Here is a 23,715-nt window from a genome sequence, read left to right as displayed (position 1 = left end):
AGAATAAGTAGAAATGTTTCGAAAAGCACGTGTACTTTCATCGACTATTCTGTTGTTTCTACAAAGAACGCACAATGTGTTGAAATTAGTCGTTCAGATAGTAGCCTGTTAACTCTGTGTAATTCAAGCTGCATTCGGTACTTCGTCTCAATTTGTTCGTACTCGGTAAACCATTATCAAAATCGATACACATGATGAATTTTCATGTATCCGTAAATTAATGAAATTTGTACACGTATATTCTCAAATTGTTCAAAATATTCCATATGCGTGAAAACGAATGAAACAGAATCCAACTCTATCCTAAATTATTTTCATTCTAGCTTCCGCTCAGAAAGATCCCTGTGCTCAAAATCCCAATCGATATCTCCCGTACAATGCGCGCAAGCTTTTCGAATCATATACACAACAACGAACGAGTTCTTGCCTACCAAATGCACTACTATAATCCATACGACGTATACCTATCTACCGGTCATAAATATTTCGTACAATAGTAACGATGTACGCTTCGGGCTGTGGCGCGGATTTTCCTTTGAAAAATCCACCATCGACTTTTTGTCGGACGTTCGTGATGAATCGGCCTTGGCGAAGGGTTTTAGCCGACAAAAACGACTTTCTCGCCCTTCTACGATCGAAAGCAAGCCAACGACTGGAAAAAGGGTTAAAACGAGAGAGAGAGAGAGAGGAGAGAGAGAGAACGTTAGAGCACAGGTCGATACGTTTCGAATTGTGTCGAGTTGATGTACAGCGTGCACAGACGAGAGGATTGCGACTAGAGGGTGGAAGGAAGCCGCTGGACGATGGACAGATGCAACTGCTATAACCGTCCAGCGAAATGGAAGCCAATAATTCTTTGTGCCCGGACGGGGACGCGCGTGTGCGAGTAGAGGAGGCGCGTGTGGGCGCTGATAGCGGCGCGTCTGTATAAATTGCATCGTTTCCCTTGAACGGTTCATCACGGACCAACGATTGCATTCTATTGATTAGCAGTCCAATTATTGGGCCAGGTTGTTGCCTATTTTTATTTTCGCTCGTCTCCTTTCATCAGAGATGCTCATAAAGTTTCTGTGCGAGGGAATCTAGCAGAAAGTGTTGGGGAATCAAGGTGAGAATTTAGGGTCTGGATCGTTTTCAATGGAGAATTGTAAAAGTATTAGGAAGTTTTTCGATGATTTATTCATATAGAACGAAGTATATCGTAAAATAGAAATGAAAGGGATGGAATAATTCAGAGATTTTTAAGAGAATCATTCTTTAACCGGTTATTTGAAAGCCGTAAATCGTTGGATTTAACGTGATACTGTGTTTTATGGAGCAAATGCAACAAACACGAGTATATTTACGACGAAATTCAATCTGAATTCCGACGATAATCTTAATATAAGGATTCGAAGATCAGGTGATATAAATATCCTTCGGTAATCATTTAAAAATCACAAGATCGAAGAGTTCGTTCGTATTCGTTCACATTATCGCTGGGGAACATGAAAATATATAAGACGCTCAAAATACGTGCGCTAAATTGAATTCTCGTCAAAATATGCAGTAGATCTTCGTTAATTGGAACAGCACGTCAATTAATGTCCGTTTAAACATTCTAAATTCAATGTCGCTCAGAAAAATCAACTCATTGCGAATTTAGAGTTTGCTACGTCCTAAATTCAATTTCTCGTAATGTAATCGGAAAAATCAATTCATCTATTTCAATTAGATATTCTCGTAAATTTTTATTCTCATAAAAATTCTTTTATCGTCAACAACGGCGAAGTATCATAAATAAAATAGCATCAGTCAGACAATGGCGTGCACGTTCATTGTCGCACTAGTATCAAACGGCACGAGGAGCGTAATATCGCGCATTCATCCGCGCCTATCAGGATCGCTGCACCACACACATATATTACTGATTATTGCGACGAGCCTCGAAGATCCGCCGGATACGGCGGCTGCAGTTTCAGTATCAGCTCGCACATTAGTTGCATCGCAGCGAGTGTCAGATAGCGCGCGTGCGAGCGTTAAATTTACCAGCATGGAACGTCTCAAGGATTTCGGTCAAAGTACCAGCGATCAAGAGGCAATAACAGGATGATGATAACGACAAATGGAGAGATCCTTGTCAGGGTCGTGGTTCGACGCGAAGAAATTTTAAAGAGATGTGCCTTTCTACAGAATTCTGTACTCTGTATTAAAATGATCATTTCCGTATCTATTTTCTACATTTCGCTGCTTGGCAGCGGCAGTGGTACAATTGAAAGAAAGAAAATTTTAAGGCAGAGAGGCTTTTTCAAATTTACGAAGAATTCTTCGTGAGTCATTTCAACGACGTTATAAGGCTGACTTAACGCAAGACATGTCACTATTCGCGAGAGTAGTACAACCTTTCACTTGTAGCGTCACAAAACAACTGAAGACGAGCAAGTGTTGTTGTAATACTAACGTAACTAAGGTTCATAGCGACATGTGTAATAATTTTGCCCTCTGACGCAAAATTTGAAATTTTTTCAGTTGTGTCACAAACGCTGTATAACTATGGCCCGTTTTTTGTTAAATATTGGTATTAATAATAGCATGGGGATAATACTTTTGTCGACAACTGACACGTAGCCTTTTTTGCTTTTTTTTTTAAGGTTTACATTAAAGCTTTAGGAAAACGAAAAGGGCGCTGGATAGCGTGTTGGAACACATATTGTTATTGGGTGTAATTGTGTCGTAAAAGATGGTGCACGTGCAAATGAAAAAATTGCAATGATTTTTATGAAATGAATGTTTGATGTACTGTTAGAGTTGTAGATATCGAAAAGTTTACGAGACATTTAATAAAGAAGAGGGTGTTTTATGTAGCAACGCATAAAGTATGCAGAATTTTAGTACTCGCTAAAGTAGGACGGTAAAGTAGGAGTAGCGACTCGGAGCTTGTAATTATCTCTTTTATCTCTGAGTTTTAGAGTCTCTAAAGATAGTTGTATTCTTTTCATTAGCGAAATAACTTCATAATAAACCGTTGTAACAGATATAAATGAGAATAATTTAAGGCAAATATAAACGTGTGATACCAAATTACAGTTTTTACAGAGTTACAGGTGTTAGGAGAACTTTAAATTATAATACATACAGGTATATGTACATATATGCATAAGAAAAGACTTACTTTTATAAACTTTGCATGTATGAAACTAGGTGTGTGAAAGATACAAATATGTGTGAGTTGCAAAACCAAGTCCATTTCCAGGTCATAAAAGCCGAAATTAAATACAGAAAATGACACATATAAAATATCAACTGACTTTTTGACATGCTAAATTAAGTTATATACAAATAATTTGTCAAAATAATTTATAAAGAAATAATTTACTAGAAGAAGTGATAATTTAATTTTCAAAATTAAATCTTCTAAGTCTAATGTACTATCACTATAAAATTGATAAATTTAAATATTTATATATCTTTATTGTTATATATTCTCGATTAAAAATCTACTCTACCGATAGAAAATCAGAATAGAAACAAAATATGCAAGCACAAGAACCAGCGAGACTACTAAACGTCGTTTAAGTAGAATAAGATTACCTTGCCAAGCAATTATTTTACAAAACGTCGATATTTTCGAACGAATATTCCGAAGAAAGATATTTCCAAAGATATACTTGGAAAGATTAAAGTTAGTGAAATTTCAACAGTATATAGACTCTTATGGATTATCCGATGTTATAGAAGATTGACGCTACAATCTACAATACTGTGACATCGATATTTTGGTAGGATACTTTATATAATATCTATAGGAAACCATAGCTCGTCGAAGTCGATGAACGACACTTTGTGAACTTTGTGTTCCATCAACTATTATCTATGGATTGTCTGACGTTGTAGAAGATTGACGCCGTAGTGTACTCTGCCGTAAGTTATGTCAATCTTTTGGAAGTATATATCTCTTTCGTACAAAACACTATGCTTCGTTGAAGTCAATGGAGAATAAGGAACAGAATTTTCGAAACTCAGTATTATGAACTTGAAGATTGCTGCGATATAGAAGATTCATATCTAAAAAGAAAAGAAAAAAAATCGAAACAATTGACGATCATTATTCATCGATTTCGATTCGAAACAAGAATATATTTTTTTAAATTATTATTTCCGATTTTGGTTATCCTCAAATAATTTACCTGTATGCGCTGTATTTACTTTATCGCGAAGGAGTAATGTTAATTATTATAGGAAGTAGAAATGAAAAATTGTCGATTCATCGAAATCAATTAAACACAAGTGAATTACTTCTCGATCTTTCGTTAATTGCCACCACGTAATATCAAGGTATTATTGACTTATAGATTCAGTATGATATTATAGTTTTAATTAACGGGATAATAAAGAGTGAATTTAGAAACTAGCGAGTGTAACTAGAAACAAGATAAAGTTAGATAGATCGGTGACACAGGCCAAGTTTTAATGGATTTAGGCACGAAAGATCTGAATCTCGATGCGTGACGGATTTAGAAACGAAACTCTAATTCCATTATAGTTTCGTACTGATGCCATGAGTTCAAAGAGTCGCCGAATTAGAGACCAACTGATATCTGCGATTTAGATTACCCTTCTAAAAGCTCTCGGAGATTGAGAGCCCTTTGATCTTCGGTTTTAATGGAATTAGATCAAAGATTGCCGACATCCTAAACAGATCTAAATAATCTACGAAATTCAAACACGACCAAAGCTTCGAATTCAACTTTTTGCAGATGATTAAAAAAAAATGATCGCATAGAGATTTACCACTTTCTCAAATATTCTAAAATATTCATAAATTATTACGAACAGATATATCCTAAAAATATTCTCGAACTAAATTTTTCATTAATTTTTCTATGAAGATCTTTTCAAATCCAGTCATTCGTCTATCTTATCATTGTCATAGAGCTCGAGGTTTGTTCTTTTGAATTTTTTGCTTCTTCGAGGGCTTAAGGTTTCCAATTTCCAGCGTAACGTATCCCTTTCCCAAAATTCTTTCATCAACGGTTGAATCTCTTTCAATCCCTAAGACCGGACCACCAACGAATCTTATCAGCCAGGGCTTTATTAACAGACATTCAACTTCGTCGACCCTGGTGACCGTCCAATTTTTCCACCGATTCATCCGTGCTCTTATCACCAACGTGTCTTACGTTCCAGGCAAAATACCAGACAGTCTTGTGGCGCACAGAATGTCCCTGCATGATGAATTCCTCTTCCTTCGGGGCGAACAGAATTGAAACATTAAAATGGTAAACGATGCTATTACCGAAAAAATAAAAAGATCTTTTTGTGGCAGAAGACTGAAGTGTCAATAAGATAAAAGAACTTTCTTTTTACCGACAAACGATTTAAATTTTATGCGAAATACAGTAAAAAGATTATTAGCACTAAATTAATTTATTTTAACTTTTATTTCTATCGCGAGATAGAATTATCCTCAAGTTTCACGACTATATTTAATATCTGAGAAAATTTTATTGAAATATTTCAATGAGTATTAATGTGTCGAGTAGAACACGGAAAAGGTTCGTGTAGAGCGGAAATCTAATTTTGGTTTATTTTGAAGCAAAATTAACGAAAACACGCTTTCTCATCCAACTAAAAATTTTCACTTCTGTCACTCGCATCGTTTGCCACCCCCCCCCCTTACCTCATAAAGCCATATAAAAACCCATAGTATTGAAATAATAAATAATATATACAAATACTAGAATTTAAAAGACACGTGTATCTCGTTAGTATTACAAATTCCTATCCTTGCCATTAACATTATTTAACATTTCAACTCATCTATCGAGGAGACGTCGTGTATCTTCTAATTCCACGATGATTTAGTACAGCGTCGTCCTGGAGCGTTTTCACGCGATATCCTGGCTGATTCGTCAAAGTCCATACGCTGAAAGCTTTCACGCTCGCGTGGGAAGCTTTGTCGAGGTTCCGGATTCCAGACGAGGGCGTTTTCAATGGAGCTTCTCGTGCAGTGAAGCTTTAGAGCGATATTTGTGGACACAGGTATATCGAGAACTGGTGAAACGCGGGTAGGAAACGAGCATGTTCGTTACACGCTGCGGATAATTCATCGAAGTGCGCCTGGAGGGTTCCCTATGGATGCATTACTGTCGTTCGCTCGGTAGATGAGCGAAAATCGTGGATTAGCCATAGACAACTTACCCTATGACCCGGAGGTCCGATAATCTCGTACGATCGCGTGTGTCCACCAGATTTGTAAGGCTTGCTTGTGCTTGTCACGCTATTGATCGAGGGGATTCTTTTTCGAGCCATAAACGGTTTATGATCGTCCATACTGTGCTTCTCGAATTTTCGTATTACAAGCTCCTTCTTGCTTCAACGATAAAAGAAAAAGCTTCTAATACATTCAATGACCACAAGAAGCATTTGTACATGTTGTATTTATTATATCTGATCAATTAGGATCAAGTATATTAAATCTCGTATTATTTAGTAGTACGTCTATGCGGCTAGAAAAATTTCTATGAAATTGGAAAATTCATTGGAAGTTGAAGGCATGTAAAAATATTTTCTGTTGCTACTTTATATATATATATAGAGAGAGAGAGAGAGAGAGATCGAATTGTACAGAATCAGACTTATACTTTAGATCAATCAAAACGCTCGTGTATCGATCGTCGTGCAGGACCCGTTGAATTATATGAAATATGAAATATAGGTAGTACAAAATAACTCAAAACGCACAGGATATCGGCTAACAGCCGACAAAACAATTTAGTCCACAAATTTTCTTACTAAACTAATACTATGTTGAAGGTCAATTAGAAATTTTTACAATTGAGACGTACAACATACGTAGGGATACAAATTAATAGTAAAAACCATAAGTAGGGCAATATTAGACGAACCTCATTTTTGCAAGGTGTATACTTATTTCCAATTCACCCTGTATATCTCATACACAATATTCTCATACAAAATACAGTTCGATCATAAGGCCTCACAATTTCCTTCCATCGTTCGAACAGCTCGTTCACAAGATAGTTATTAATTCTTTCGAGAAGGTTATCTGGTTCCCATGAAGCTGTATTCCATGTATCGAAGTATGTAGCAGCGGCCGTTCCCTTTATACAATCTCGTTCCTCGACGATTCGTGTTACACGCGGTATATCTAGCGTAACGGAAATCCTGCACGGTCGTATACATGTTGCCGGGTATATTTACACCGGAATCGATGAGAGTTGCAAGTTAACATCGCAGACCTCTGCCGAGTAGCCTCGTGGACTGGCCTCAGAATTGACAGAATTGGGCTCGCTTCTCACGCAGACCCTCCAGGAGCAACAGGACAATGTTAATGGGCCAGTGATCCGAGAGCACATTGTTCCGCGGCAAACTGATCCAGAAATGCGTCACGTTGCCGACGTTACTGTTACGTGACTGGCGTGTGTCGTTTGCCACAGTCGAATGGACTGTCATCCTGGCACTATCAAAGCTGGATTAACGCGAAACTTTGATAGAATTTCGGATTGAAACGCTCGAATTTGCCGAGGAACGTTCCTAGTCAGTCTTTTGTCTTGGTAGAAGGTTGAAGGATTTTCCAAGTTGGAGGAAATTCGTCGAGTTCATTGTGCAGTTTGACAATTTTAGGATTGAGAATAGCGAGGAAGTCTGACTACGGAGGCGCTGGAATCTGAGGTTTTTCTTCAATTGTGATTAATTGTTTCACTTTCAAGATGACGTTTCATAAAAAATTTTATTCAGTGAACCGAGCGTAAAGAAATTTACAAAAATATCATATCGTTCATGGAAGTATCACAAACGTGTAGATGGAGAAATAACACGATGAGGAGTACGAGACGCTACTACTCAGACAGACTGCTAGACATATTATGGTGTGGTCTGTGATATATAACGTGCGATGATATTATACGAATTCTGACTTTTAGATTAGTAGATATCATACAAGGAACAATTATAGAGAATTATCCAACAAAAGATTAAAAACTATATACGAGTGCAAGTAATTTAAAAAATAATTAGTCCTTTTGCTATAGACCTGGTTATCGCAAATACACAAAGGTAAAGTACCGGCTATAGGAAACGAAAATGGAGATGGGAAAGATACCGTAATTTTGCAATCAGTGTTTGAAAGCTGGTGTACAAGGGCATCGACTTAAGACAGATTAAAGAGAATCAAGATACAAGAGCTTACGAGTTTTAGTCACGAGACTTCAATGTCTTCGAGAACAACTTCGCAATTCACCGCAACGAAATCCCTCTTTTCCTACTTCCAAATTAAATCAAACATCTCCAAACAATGAACACTTTCCATTATCTTCCTCTCAACTTCTTACCATCGCTTCAAACATTCACTTGCACTTCTTAAGTAGAAAAATTGTCCGAATAACCAAATTGTTCAAAACTTTTATAATTTTGTGATATCTCAACTTCCTTTCTCTTCGAGCAAAGAAATATCGCCCTTCTTTCTTTGTCGTTCATTTTCAGTAAAATAAATTGCAAATATATTCTTACTCATAACACGTATCCCTGCAGATCTCCGCGCTTGTTCTTGCCCTTTGAATCTCTCTAAATTTCCTTGCTACATTTAATCCATAAAAAGCGTGGAATAGAAAAAAATGTAATAAAATTACATTGAATATGAAAAGAAATTGCCTAACATAATGATCGTTCCACGTGGTCATATCTTAGCCTTAAAACAACGTAATCAGTAACCTATTAAATTATCCTACTAAATTAACAAACGACTAAAATTACAATTTCCTATAAATACTAAATGGAAAAATTAGAAGTCCTATGGATGAAGTACGTCACTTTTGCAAATGCCGTAGACGTTATAAATACTCGGTCTGGAAAGCGTAGTGACGCTGCATGACGGAACGCATCTACTTTTTGCGGCCGTTGGCATCGTTAACGAGGCCTGGATCTTCGCGCTTTTCTCCGCTGCGACGCGGAGAAGCGCGCGTGCACACGCGCGAACCAGCTGAAAGTAGATAAAAAGCGAGGCAACGGGGCCAGATATTGCGCGCCGAGCCACGCAGACACGTTTTTCCCTTGAACGTAATTACGGGCCGATTGCGTCTGCGAAACGCGCGCTGGAATGCCAGAGATCGCGAGGAACTCGTGCTGCGACTGGTGAAAAAGGCGGCGATTCCGTGGCTCGATGAATTCCTTCCGAAGAACATGTTAATAGCGGAAAGAAGCCGGAGCAGGGGTGAAGTTCCGCTCGAGTTCTCCGATAGAAGGATCTTTATTCCCTTTGGTGGGCTTCGAGTCACTTGAAGCGAACGGTTCAACGGGAATTGGAGCAAGAAAGAATTTGCGTTTCTGCATGTAAGAGGATTTTAAACAGACGTCTTAAGAGTGTACTTGGGAAATGCTCTTAATTTTTCGAATAAAACGAGGTCTTTGATTTTTTCTAATTGGATTTGGACAGTGTTCGTGCAATGAAAAGTAAATGGATTGTCCAAGGATGAGCGATATTTTCTTCATTTCGATAAACGTAGTTTAGAATTTTCTTGATTTTCGAGGTTGAACGAGTTTTCTGTTACGTTTGATCGGGCGTACGTGAAGACGAGTAGAAACTGTGTTCGAAATTTTGAGTGGCCGTGCGTTTATGGCCCATTACCTTCTTTAGGAAATTCTGAATTACATGTCCTCCCCGAGCTGTAAATTTAATGTCTCCGAGGTCAGGTAAAAAACCCCGGGAAAGAACCAGTCGGAAGGGTACGATGGACAAACGAAACCCAACGGCTGGTAGGGAGAATCAGCAACGTAGGAGGACAGTTCATCATCAGACATCGTACCGTGCGGGTGAAATACACTCCCAACAAGATCTTACTACCGCCGTGTTCATAACATCAACGTTACTTTTATACAACAAGTGCATATCGATCGATCGGTTTGACCTGACCGGTTGCTCTTTAGTCGAGAATTCGCAACAAACGGTGTATATTGGGGTGAGTATGATTTGTATAGTTGATACGTGAGTTTATCGAGAAAGAGTATAAGGAAACTTTCCCAACTTTGCATAGTTCGATTTAGAAATTTTCTAATTACTAGAATTACTTTCCATTTGGATCTTGCGTTCGTGTATACGGACAGATAAAAATAAAATGTATGGTAAAATGAATGTGATGGAATGGTTAACAGACGAGCATGTACAGTATAAGCGCAATGACGAGAGAATTCTTTTAATCCTGCAAAGTGTAGTTTAAAGTTCAATGAACTTTTTGATTCGGCTTCAATCACGTGTCTATAGGAACGTAAAAATGGATCTTCTTTTTAAGGGGAAACGTGATTGAATAGCGGATATGTGAATTTGCGAAGTATAACTGTATAAAGGGAAACAAAAATAAATTACATAAGAGCGAGGATGGATGAATAATTAGTCCGTGATGATGTGTCCACAAAGAATAATTTGATAGTTTTAAAGAATAGTCAAATAAAATAAATTAAACAATTCTAATATAAAAATATCTAATCGTAAGGAGAAATAAATTGATCGACACGTTTATTTGTGTTCTGGAAACCTTCGCGATTCCTATCTCTGTTATTAGAAATTATTAACGGTGTTATTACATACGGATGGGATATCGACCCGCTTCTCCTATCTCCTGCGATTATTCTTCGTGCGAAAGATACACAATAGCTACACTGCTCCGCAGGATATTAGACTACTGGAGGAACAAACATACCGAAATTTGTAGAACTTGGAGAATTATGTTTATCCGGAAAGTATCGTTTCCATCCGGTTTCAAACTGTTGCCCTTGTCATATTGAGAGTATTCGATATTTCAGTCGAACGATACTTTGCCAACTTGCCCGTTTTCTACAATTACAGTTCTCCCATAGAGAATTGTATTTTTAAACGAAAATAACTGATCGATGTAGTCGGTACTATCATAAATTCGTTCCACTTTTACAGTTACTATATAAACGAAGAAAATGGAACGAATATATGCGACAAGTAATATATTAATGGAACACATTCTCTCAATATCGTATTCAAATAAATGCAATTATCATTGGATTGAAGTACCTACACATATTTTATTTTTAAGGCATTTTAAAATTCTTATTTTTTTAAATCTAAAATTCTTCTGGCCTTGTGTAATGGAGTAAAATTAGTAATTAAATGAAAATATTGAAATTTTTGGTATACATAAAATTTAATAAAGAGATCCACCTATTATCTCGCTAACCCGTGAAATTCTTGGGATTTATTCGAGTATATTATATGAATTTTAATTATCCATAAGCTCAAGTGAGTCGTGTACTTAACACGATTCGCCACTTTGTTCAAGAATAATCAAAGCTAATCACTTCAATCTAATTTTGACTCTCTTAACACTAGAACCGACCTGCAATGTACACCTAACTATAGTATGCACATAGATGATTATAATTAACCTGTTAACCAGGTCATCCCTCACCTAGAAACTTTTATAATTATGAGCTTGATAGTTAATAAAGGCAAATCAATCTTACTCCTTTAGCCCTTCTAAGTATAAATATGCTTCCTTAACCTCCTAACCTTAAAATTGAAATGATACAATGATTCTATTTTAATAAAAATCGACATCAATTTTATTCAAGGTAATTTATTTATGGATCTCTTTACATTTTAATACAACTTTTTATTCCCGTTAAAAGTCAGTTGCGTCGTACAGAATAGGACTGAAATCGATCCATTTTAAATTGATTTGTCTTCGTTAATTTTTCATTTCATTATTATAGAAAATTCTGATTAAGGTAATAATTACAGAAACAAAAGGTCTGGTAAGGTCTTCGATGTTTCTACAGTTCAACGTTCAATGGTTCCTTCCAAACGCGCGATGTGTTATCAGAAACGTATCAAGATTAGAACAATTACGTAACGTTAAAAATCGTAGAAATAAAAAGTTCGAGGAAATGTTCGGTAATTCCCATGTTGAACGTTTCAACAGATCTCTGTGCAGTGTGTCTCGGGGGGAAAAAAGTAGAAATAGTGCAATTCTTTTTAAAAACTTTGAAAACCAGCAATTCGAAAAAATATCTTTTCTAACTCTGGGTAGCGTTAAATAGTTGCCTGTGAACAGAGTGTCATCGGAAACGTATTAGAAAACGAGGGCGCGCGCACGCATATCGAAAGCGATACATTATTCATCGCGGTTGTTCGCCAAGTTTGATTATTCCGAACATCCGTCTTGTCAAGGTAATATCGAGTTGTGTAAACTTGGAGCATAAATGTCGGTCGGAACACACCGAAATATTCAACTTTTCCAAGTTTCGCGCACCGTAGCGTCCTGTACGCAATGTATTCGCTCGCGAGGCACCATATTGTAAAGCCGCTGTTGCGGTTTCGTCGAACGAAATTAATGGGCTTTCTCCATCTCGCGTAAATTCGTGGATGAACTTCGTCGAAACTCCAGTTCGAAGACTGTTCTCGTCGCTTTGTTAAAACTTTCGATAGAACGCAATATATAGCTCTTTAACGATTCTCTATCAACTATCAACTATGAAAGGTCGCGAATGACGCATGATCGTGATTCATGATTAATAATTCTGTTTTGTCAGTCAGAAATATTTCATGACGTGCGTATATTGCATTAGATCAGTTATGGGCGATCTAAATGGTAAAAAACCTTTCCCTGACATATATTATGATGCTAGGTGTAATTTGGCAAGTTAGTATAATAATACATGTGATAAGTTATGATAACTCTCTCACAGTACAAATATATTGTAATATTATATAGAAATGTAAGACTTAGTATACATGAAAGCTACAAAATTTACATTGGAAACACTGCAACATAGATATAAGTAACAAGTTAAAAAGAGAACGAAATCTTCTAAACGTTGCACTTATGTCAACAAGGATTGTCCCAGGCTTTGAACCTCATTACAATAAATAATATACGTAAGTACATTAGTCTATTAAGATTAATAAATTATACTCTCCATTTCATAAACGAAGAAAATTTCAATGTGATATTAAATCCGTACGAAACAATTTTTGAAAATTGAACAACAGTGACGAAATACAATTTTAAAGACACAGGGAACCTTCTGACCTACGTTCGCAACTGCGCGGAATTCAAAACGATCACAAGTATCGTGAAAGACTGCACGAGAGCGACAATGAAATATGACCAAAATATCAATGTCAGAAGAAAATTGGCCTATTCACAGATCTGGTGACTGGACGTTTCCAATTTTCTTCGAATTGCCGGCTCGGCAGCAAGATGCGTCACGCGTCGTGTCGCAGAAGAAGACGCGACGACATGCGTCTGTGGCTTAGCGCCGACGTAAGGGAACTGTCGAGAGGAGAAGCTTGAATTGGCGCTGATTGGGCGAGCGACAAACATCCGGCCGCATTTCGTGTCCCACGACCGAGAATGCGCTTGCACTCTTCTTGGTGCGTGGCATCTGTTGCAGAAGCATCTTCTAATCCTGTATCTTTCATCACCTTCTTCAACTTTGAGCGAAAGTGTTGCGTGGGTATCGAAACAGGGACTAATGGGCTATACCACTCCAAAAAAAAAAAAAAAACAAGAAGTTGTCCAGAAAAAGTCAGCCTTAAAATTTTCTCACAGTATCCGAATAATAGACGTTCCATTGACAGAGTGTTACAGATGTTTGCAGGAGTTTGTAGCAGATATTTAAAAGACTTTTTAAAAGTTTGCAAAATATAAATTCGTTATATCAACCATAAAAAACTGTGGAAAGACATGTTCCTTAACAAATGTTAGGTACTTAAGATTAGGTGTTTAAATTGAAATATTTAAAAAATATTGAGACTGAGATATTTTAAAAATATTGCAACTGAAGTATTTCAGTTTATAAAGTAACAGAAAATTCTTCGATAAAACAGGTCTGTATCGTACCAATTGTTATTCTCTATTCGTACACGCAGTAATTACACTGTTCCTCTTTTAAATAAAATATTAGAGTCGAATTAATTGGTAGGTACCACGTGTAAGGTTTCGACGATATTCGGGCAAATCGGAGGATTTCGAGCAAGCGTGATTCGGAATATTGCACCGCTCGAGGCTGCAAAGGGCTGGAACGCAATACGGACAGATTCGTAGCCTGGCCACATCGATGCGAAATTACATGTCAATGTCCACGCGAGAGTATTAGGTTTCGTGATTGACGACGGTTTACTCCGAACCTACAATTGCTTGCAGAACGGTCATAGGTTATCTATTAAGATTGATCCGTGTCGAGGCAAAGCACTATATCAATTAACCGAAAGGCGTGTTCATCCGGCGGCTGGATCAGCCGAAGGCGATCAATCGCGATCTGAAGATATCGATCGATCTGATCGACCAACGATCCAATTTAATCCGTTACGCTCTAGATATTCAGCCTTGGAATTTGTTACTGTTGTGCGAAGTAGAACGACGTTTTTAACATTGAAAAATTGCATAGAGTTCCTCTTGTCTTTCAAATTACACGGGGCGTTCTAAAATTAAACCTATTTAAATCTTTTAGAAACTTGAAATGCAAGCTTTGAATCAACCAGTAATTTGGACGAATTGCTATTTAAACACGTATTTTTAGAAATTTGTCAGTGTTTTCGAAAGCGGAATAAAATTAGCGTTACGGATAAGTTGTAAGTCATCCTCAGCCAAAAGTCGGCGATTATTTGCAATAACGTAACGATGAAGATATTAGGTCGTCCGAAAAGTTTCTTTCGTTTTATAAGGAAATAGTGGATGCACAACATTTTCCGTTTTATATTATTTTATCGAATTCCGTATGATCCATTCTGTTCTATCAAGATAAAGATTGCAACGTTCGAAAAATTAGATTTCATGTTTGTATAAAGATGCGTTGTTGTAAAAAACAGGTTTAAAAAAGAAAGGCACTTTTTGAACTACCTATATAATACGAAGTTATGAAACCTTCTAAAAAAAAAAAAAAAAAAAAAGAATCGAAACTACGTTTTCTATCATAAATATGATTCCACGTTACAAACCAGGATTCAGAAAATCCGCTTAAATTCGAGCTAAAAAGAATTACAAATTATATTACTAAATTAGAAACTAGAGATCTTACTCGTCATCTTAAAAATCCACCTGCAAATTAGTCAAATAATCATACACGTCGACTCTCTTAAAACGTGTATCACGAAAAACACACGTGTATCGCGAAATTCTAGCGATTGCCAACAGCGTACTTCATAAATGGAAACAGAACGAAAGAGCGTGTGGAACACGATCGTTTGCAAATACTACCGGGGACGCGTAATTAACTTTAAAGGGTGGCCAGAGGAGAGTCTGGCTCGTCGCATACTATATTGCCGCGCAATTAAGATATAGGTCCCCAAGGAAACCGAGGAGTCAAGCAACTGCCAGCAACAATTTGGCGGTACGCAATTACGCCACCACGAAATAACGCGGGATTTCCAGAGACCTCTTTGTCTCTTTCTCTCCCCTCCCTCCATTCTCTCTCTTTCTCTCTTGTTCTGTTACTAGAAGGTTTGCAATCGCGGGGCCATTGCCTTCAGGTTATCCGAACCTAAATTGGGTCCATATCGAGCCGAGACGAATAGTTCGGCCCGCAGGGTTATTCGTCTTGTCGAATTAACCGTGCAACTAGCCGGTAGAGTCCGAGAGCCGTGGCGATCGTTTGCCAAGATTGAGGAAAATTGAGGATGAACAGGCCACCGATTTTGGGAAACGTAGGATTACAAGATTCATTGGAGGTGATAAAGTGTACAGAGGGCGATTTCGAATCGGCAGAACAGATTTTAGGAAGATTCATGATTCCAAGTAGGAATTCAATATTTTGAGCTTTCTCTTGATTTGCAATTTTGTTACGGGCAAAATTAATGAACAATCGGCAACGCAGATTTTACGAAGATTCAGGATTTGAAATGGAAAAGCGAATACTTTGTGCCTTCTGTTGGTTTAAAAACTTATTACGAACGAAGTTTGTGAGATGTTGGGAAAATTCGTAGTTTGGCATGGACAATTCAATGTTTCTGGTTATGAAATATCATAATTATGAAACGAATGAAAAACGAGGAATCCAATATGTCATATTTTTTGTTGGAATTGTCTTGTTGGTAGAATAAAAATTTAGAGAAATAAAAAGAGCAACGGGGCAGGGGATTTTGTGAAATACTACGAAAATTATGCAAAATTCATTGTGGATGATGAATTGTGTGGAAGGTGGTTGATAAATGGGAAGATCGATCGAACAATTGCAAGAACAATTCTATACAATCTCAAACTTCCGATCATTTCTTATATCCTAAACGTCATCAATCAAAAGTAAGCTTTGCAGTAGCGACGTTCTTAAATTTAATCCGAAATTATTCCCAGTAAGATAACAAGCACGCGACAAGAACTTCAAAGAGCTTCAAACTCGCAATCAGCTGATCGCTGGCCGAGATATTTGATTACGTATCAAAGGAATAAATCGTTCCCGGGTGTTTAGCGAGAATCTTTGTCACGTTTCCCATTCATTACATATAATAGTACGTTTCGTGTGTGGCAAATACAATTTATCGCTCATGGTCATGAAATTCTACGACCAGGTTAACCGATCCTGATATTCTTGATACTTTTACGCCGACGATTCTCTCTCGTTTAGGTTTACACAATAGAAAATATACGAAAAATGGTATAATTATAAGAGAATAATATTAAAAGTACAATAAAGCGATGGTACCGCAAACAATGTAACTGCATAACGAAGTTGAAACTGTGGATCGTATAAATTATATTCGATAAACCGCCGTTGGAACGTAAATGATCAATTAATATTCGCGTTTTTAACCTGTTATAGTTTAAACATAGATCTATTATCAGGAAATATTCGATACAATGAATGTATTTTTACGAAGAAAATATAAGAATATATTTGCTCACTTTTTAAAAAGTTTCACGTGTTTTTGAATTAATAAATCTATCAAAAGCTTTAATTATCGGAGTTGCCGTGCCAATGTTTTTCCGACTCGAAAAATGAATTTTAATTCACCGAGTTTCCAATAGCTTTTAATAAACGCGGATGAGCGTTAACATATCGGGCAGAATTATACTTCAACTAACGAATTTTGTTCAAAAGTATGTAAAACAAGCAGCGTACCATATTATTCTGCAATTTCCAATTTTCTATATGAGAAAAAAAAAATTGCTAAATTGCAATCAGCTCGACAATCGGTCGTTTATTTTCCTCTAGTCAAATAAAATATTCCGCGTCCCTTAAATCTCGATCTAAAAATTGCCTTAATGAATATTTTCTATGAACACATTTCGCGTAAGCATATCTTTCGTACATTACTAATTATGCTCCATTATTCACCAAACAGTGAGTGTGTGCTAGTGTATTATGTAACTACAAATAGCATAGATAATTAAAGAAATAATTGATATTTCAACCTTGAAGATATATTTTTATTTAAACGGCGCTTTAAAATCCACATGGATATCTATGTAAACCCTAAAAGAAGTTTCCACGATTTCAAAACAAAACACATAATTTTCTCAAACTTCTTGGAATCGTAGGATTCAGTTTGCAGGAGCTAAATAATTGACCTCGTTTTTCATAATTTTCCAAAACAAAATTACATTAATCAACAAACGCGATTCCGATACACTACCACGTGTGTTCATTTAAAAACGACTATGTATTTCACGCGAAGCATAAATCGTTGGAAAATTTGATAATCTCACCTGGATAGCGGGCTGCTGATGATGTAATGCGTGTAGTAAAATATACTGGCGACGGAGATGAGCAACAGCGCCGCGACGCATCGTTTCACCGTGGCCTGCTTGACGACGCAGCGCGGACCGACGGCGCTTAATAAAGGAACGCCAGCCTCGACCGCGGAAATCTTCATCACCATCGTCTCATCCGACGAGGTAACGGTTTGTCTCTCAGATTAGTCCTAGATCGTTTTACTCAGCCCGTGGAAACGTAAAACGGACCGTGAATACGCCGAATCGTGGTCGCAGCCGCGCCGACAGTCCCTGACTTCCGGAAACAAGGATATCCTCTTCTTTCGTTGGGCATCGGCTCTGCTCATAGTCGTTCACGCTCTTTCTCGCCGATATCTCTTGAATATCTTGCCTCGAGAGGATCGAATCTGTCTGCGAGAGCCACTCGAAACCTCGATCGAATACGCTTCGTCGAAGATCAACGTGGAATCAATCCGGTCTTCAAACACGATCTCGAACTTTCGAGAATTATCCAGCTAAAATCGAGGATCTTTTGGAAAGAGGAATCACCGATCGATAAATCGAAAGTTTCCTTTGTCTTTTCTTCGTTTCAGAAAGAATTTATTCCGCGTTTCCCGCGTAACGCAATATTTATTAACGATCGAAAATACGAATAAAGTTCTGGCCTTTCGTTATTCTTCGTTCCTCCTTTTTTATTTTCTTTTCTTTCTTTCTTTCTTTCTTTTTTTTTTCTTTTTGAGAACTCGAAGCTAGAACCTCAGTTCGTGAGCGATGGGTCCTGGATCGAATCCGACCCGTCCTTTAAAAAACATCGATGATAGCTCAAGGATAAGGAACAGATCGCCACTTGTTGCGTTTCCACGACGGCAGCACGATCACCATTTTGCGAGCAGCACGGGGTCGCGCCGTCCATCGCAGTCGTTTTTAACCCATTTGGCTAAAGTTCCTTCGATGGATCCACTCTTCTTGGTTTCTCAGCGATCTGTGCCTCGGATCCTCGACATTCTTCTCATCTGCGTATCGACGAATTTTCTTGATGTTGTTCGTTCGAGAGCATATCGCGACTTTCGTCGGACGATTATCGTGAAATACGACCCTGCGCTACTAAGAAGAATACCTTAGATGAACGTGAGAGGATCTCCAAAGTCCAGAAAGTCCAAGTGAAACCGTGTTGGAAATTCTTCAGCCGGCACGGCTGGAACGTTTGCGAAATTTGGCCTCAGCTTCTGGCTTCGGCTGTACGGTTAACTGATTTTACGGCACCGCCATTTGTTACAGCGTACGACTGCTTCAAGATATCTTTTGTCTCGTAGACGCGCGTGCGAAGCTATTCACTCGTAAATTTTCGAGACCTTCTTGCTCTTCTAGCTTCTGTGCTTGTCTCCACCCTGTTCTTAACGTGTGTCGTGCACGTCGTTCCTTTCTTTCCTGGTCTCCGAGGTGGCCCAACCCTCTTTCTACCTGTCAATTAGGGACGATGGAAGGCTACGATGCTCCCCAGTTGGAACGATTTTCGAGCGTTACCCCAGCACTTTTATCGATCTCGTTCGTGCTACGTTCCTGGCTCCCCTTGTTTCGCTCCTTCTGCAACAGTCAACGTGGAATGTCCATTGAACAAACGATGAACAACAAACGGGACGATTATGCTTCTTTATTGGAAGTTGAAGGATCGATTCCCAATGCTCGAAGGATGTTCTTGTAGAAGGGATGGTGAGAAGAAGGGTGAAGATTTTGAGAATTGCATCGTTTGGGAACAAATCGATACTGAGATGATTGGGTAGGTCAATTGGTGTTTTATATGAAACAATCGTATCGCGATTTGTACGGGAATCTCTCAGAAGCGAAATTGATCAAATTTATTTCTTATAGACTTCTCAGTTTCGTTTTATGGATACGTGATTATTATTGAACTGAAAGTACTCATATCCAAAACTTACATAAATAATGGTAATGATTGCAGGAAACTTTGGAACAATCTTAATATTCGACAATTGCTATTCTGGAGTTAATCAGTACAGCTTCTAAGTAATTTATGTAAAACAACGTATATGCACTAGTGGATAGAAGAGAGTTTAAAGGACGAGCAGTATAAAAAGCACCACAATTGTAGAAAAAAAGTTAAAATTGCCAAGAGCAATTAGAATATGAATACATATAACATAGATAACTGTCTTCAACGCGGTAAAAAAAAAAGCTTGGTACAATAAAGTCACCATTAATGTACTGTGGTTGTTGTACACAACGATGAATTAAAAAATTTTTTTTTTGTTCGATGCTGTGTAACAGATAAACGCGCGGTATGGGATATAAAAGATATTCCACTACGATTATTTGTTTAAACAGGTTTAAGAATAAATATCATAAGAAATCGTGAGAAAATTTCACGGTGGAAATCCGTAATCGAAAGTAATTTTCAAAAGAGATTTTATAAAACTCCGTCCATAGTGTCACTACAAAGCCGAGCGCGAAGAATTAAACAAACTTCAAATCAGTGATATATAATAACAGTAATATAGTAAGTAATATATAATATATAAAATAAAATATATAATTCCCAGAGAATTCAAGTATTTCGGTACAATTATTTACTCGCAACGAATCTAAAAATCTCATTTGTAAAAAAAAAAAAAATCACAAAAAAGAAACCGAGGACGACGCGATATGACTCCAATAGTCACGAAGACCACAGAAGAACTAGGACGTCGATAACGAATAACTGATACATCATCGTGCAGTAACTTGTCTCTGGAGTCCGATAATAAACCAGTAGAAAGGGGGATGCAAAAATCGAGGCAGGCCTGGACATAATCGAGCGATCGGTGAGGCCAGCCCCGAGACCGCCATCAAAAAACGATTAAACACCGCGCAACGACAAGCGGAGCGATCAGGTCGCTCGACAACTCCAATTAATCGATCGTACTTCCGCGGAATGGCGTTGCAATTTCAACCGACTCGGTCCAACATCGCAGGTTCGTCTCTTTTCTCTCTAATTTTTTCCCGTCGATCGTACATCGGTCGTAGCAAGAAGTCCATTAATCAACCACCCCCGCAGCGATGCGAGTCTTTGTCATGGGGACCGTGCGCCTCTGTCTGTATCGTTTCAAAGAGAGCTTTCCCTTCAACTTTCCCCTGGAGGATAGCAGGAAAAGGACAGAGAACGATTCGGACAAAAAGAAAGAGAAAAAAGAGGGGGCGGGAGAGAAAGGTAGGAAAATAAATTGAAAATGATCCGGCGAAGGGTAGAAGGATGACCGGGTTGGCGAATGGGGTAGAATCGACGCCAAGAAGATTCTCTCGAGAAGAATATCGTCCTTCGTTCGTCGCTTCCATGTGCCCCTTGAGAGCTGACCTAACATTTTTCCAACCGAGGAGTACTGACGCCTCTCGCGAATAAGAACAGAGTTTGCTATTCGTGGATGAATGTAGAATTTAATTACGTGAGCTTTTAGAGAGCGGAGAATATTTGAGAGGAAAGAAACGAGAGTTTGGGAAAATTTGAGAACGATTGGTTGAACAAGAGTTTGACTGTTTGATCGTTGTAGTAACTTTTGTGACGTAGCTCTTCTTGCTATTTGTTTCACGCTAAAGTGCTATTTATGCTCTCGTTTTACTTTCCTTATAACTGGAAAAAATCTCCTAAGAAATATCTATTTACTGCTTCTTATAAATTACTCTCGTAGTTCATTGGAGAATTACGTACATAATATTCGATCACGTGTCTACGAAATTAAATTTGCATCGATATATTGTTTTCTAAGCGTTTACGTATAAATGAAATCCTATCGATTTGTCGTATTTGTAAGCTACTACAATACACAGTATACACACAGTATATAACGTACTACAATGTAGTTGAAGAACAAAGGAGAAATTAATATTGAAATCAATACAGACGTTATATTAACTACCTCGTATAACAAACACAAAATCTCCATTCCATTCTACTACTCTGATTTTTCAACTCGTTCGTTTCATTCATACATTCTCCTCTCGCCTTATTTCTTGAAAAGCCAAACACTCGTTTCCAATCAATCTCGTTCACAGTCTCATTCTTGAGACACCATCTTAACACACGTAAACAAATACACTGACAAAATTTCAAGTATTTCTAGGCCACGCGTAGAAAGCCCAGTGTTCCAAACAATACCGACCCTCGAAATGATAAACGAGCCCAAAGGTATTCTAAAAAAAATGCGCCTTATTAAATCCCATCGGTGCATTCAGCAAAAATGTGCCGAGGGGTCCGGTCGAACGATTCACTTAAAAAAAAAAAAAGAAAAAAATATTGCTTTTTCACTTCGCAGACATATATCTCCAGTTTGACGAGGTTTAGTCTCGCGATGGAAAAAGTTCGCGAACCGGCTCCGACCAAAAAGACAGAAAAAGACGGAAACGACGAATCAGAGTCAAGCCAAACGACAGATGGAGAGAGTAGGACAGAAGCCTGAGGGCCAGAACGGAATGCATTTGCCAGATTAAAACGCCATTGGAGTGCATCGAGGTGCCTGTAAATATGCTTGTGGAAGGACGAACGAGCCGACGAACGAGTCGGGGTTTTCCCTCGGATGAAATTGGATCTGCGCGATTCCAAACTCTCTCTCAGCCAGACAAACGAACGTTTTCGCCTTCTACTCTGGTTCGTTCGCCGGAGCTGCTCCAAGCCGGAAGAAAGATGACTCCATTTGGAGGAATAATCAGCGGAAGCTCGCGTGATCATTTCGCGGCGATCGAGCAGCGCTCTTTTGCCCTCCTTCCCCTTATCCTCTCGCGGCGTGCAATCTAACCGGGACGCTGCGCTGCACCTACGTGCGGATCCGCCCTTTAAATCCGCGCACGTGATGCATCCGACTAACGACCCACTCGGGGAGCCAAAACGTGTCTCTTGAATTAAGCACCGCTCAGCCTCGTACGTTTCGAGGGGATACAGAATTACCGCGGTGCGATGAATTATTCAGATAACGAAATGTGTAGAGGTGTGTGTATTTGCACCGGGAATTTTTGTTTTCGATTAAATTTTCGGCTTACGGCTCGTTTCGGACCGGATGCAAAAGGAATGCGATCGAATTTGCATTTGAGACGTTTTCTTGCAGGACGAACAGGGTGATTTCGTTGGACTTCTTGGATTTTTCTTTTTGATAGGATTTTTGAGTTGATTTTTGATCAGACGATGCCAATTGGGGATGTTTAAAGCGATAAGGTTGTTCGTGTATGTTTAATTGGTGAAAAATGCAGACTAACGTGTATTAATTTATATAAGGGTTGAAAGGGGCGAACGAAAGTATGAATGTAGAATTTGTTAAGCGATGAGATTAAATTCCATCGGAAACTTTTGTTTTTTTTGATATCTAGTAACATTGTTTCACTGCTTGTTCATTCTTTTATTCCTGTTTTTCTTGCTATTTAATAGCAATTGTTATTAAATATTAATTAGATTATTGAAATGAGAATGTGATTATTCGTTCAATGAGAAAGTTTCACTTTCGTTGATTACTATAAATCATCGGTAGACTGTTCAATTTTATTCTATCGATGTGAACGACTTATTATTAATCGTCAATAGTTTGTTATATCTTAAAGATCAAACAGTTTGTTGATTCTTATCCAGGTTTAGATGAATTCCATATTAAATCATAAAATTCAAGAAGCATTATACATATAGGGTATATGTGGTAACGATAAATCATTGTTTCGGCGAAACGAGCGACGATTTTTTCAGGACAGAGCCCAGGGACACAAGGATCCGAGAAACAGTATTTCCGAACGATTTCCCACTGTCACCGCTATTTCTCACCGTGCGGCCGAACCTTTCCGTGTCTTTCGACGCGAGACAAAGAGCTGTGAAATCAACACCCTTCCTAGAAGAGATGCTTTTAAAAATTCTTACACGTAGTAACCATTTCTCACGTGAAATAACCATTTCTTAGATCTACCTCTTAATATCATAACACTTGTTCTCATGTTCTAATTGTATTCTATTAAAGGTGTAAGTACAATAATTTTTAACAGGTTATCATACTAGTTCAAATATTTTTCTATCATG

The 23,715-nt window shown here is 38.1% G+C and overlaps 1 protein-coding gene across 2 annotated transcripts in view; it reads right to left on the bottom strand.

Moving 5' to 3' along the window:
* The window catches only part of Sfl (N-deacetylase and N-sulfotransferase sfl), a 371,012-nt gene that overhangs the window by 79,156 nt on the left and 268,141 nt on the right, over nucleotides 1–23,715 (bottom strand). For both annotated transcript variants that reach the window (XM_072002119.1, XM_072002118.1), the window contains one exon: nucleotides 17,670–19,259. In XM_072002119.1, coding sequence (XP_071858220.1) covers nucleotides 17,670–17,842 — 173 coding nt within the window. In that variant the 5' untranslated portion in view covers nucleotides 17,843–19,259. The remainder of the gene's footprint in view (nucleotides 1–17,669; nucleotides 19,260–23,715) is intronic.

Source organism: Bombus fervidus, chromosome 4 (genome assembly GCF_041682495.2).
Source record: "Bombus fervidus isolate BK054 chromosome 4, iyBomFerv1, whole genome shotgun sequence".
In the NCBI taxonomy this organism is placed as follows: domain Eukaryota; kingdom Metazoa; phylum Arthropoda; class Insecta; order Hymenoptera; family Apidae; genus Bombus; species Bombus fervidus.
The sequence above is the reverse complement of the archived record's forward strand: the minus strand, read 5'-3'. Positions and strand labels throughout refer to the sequence as shown.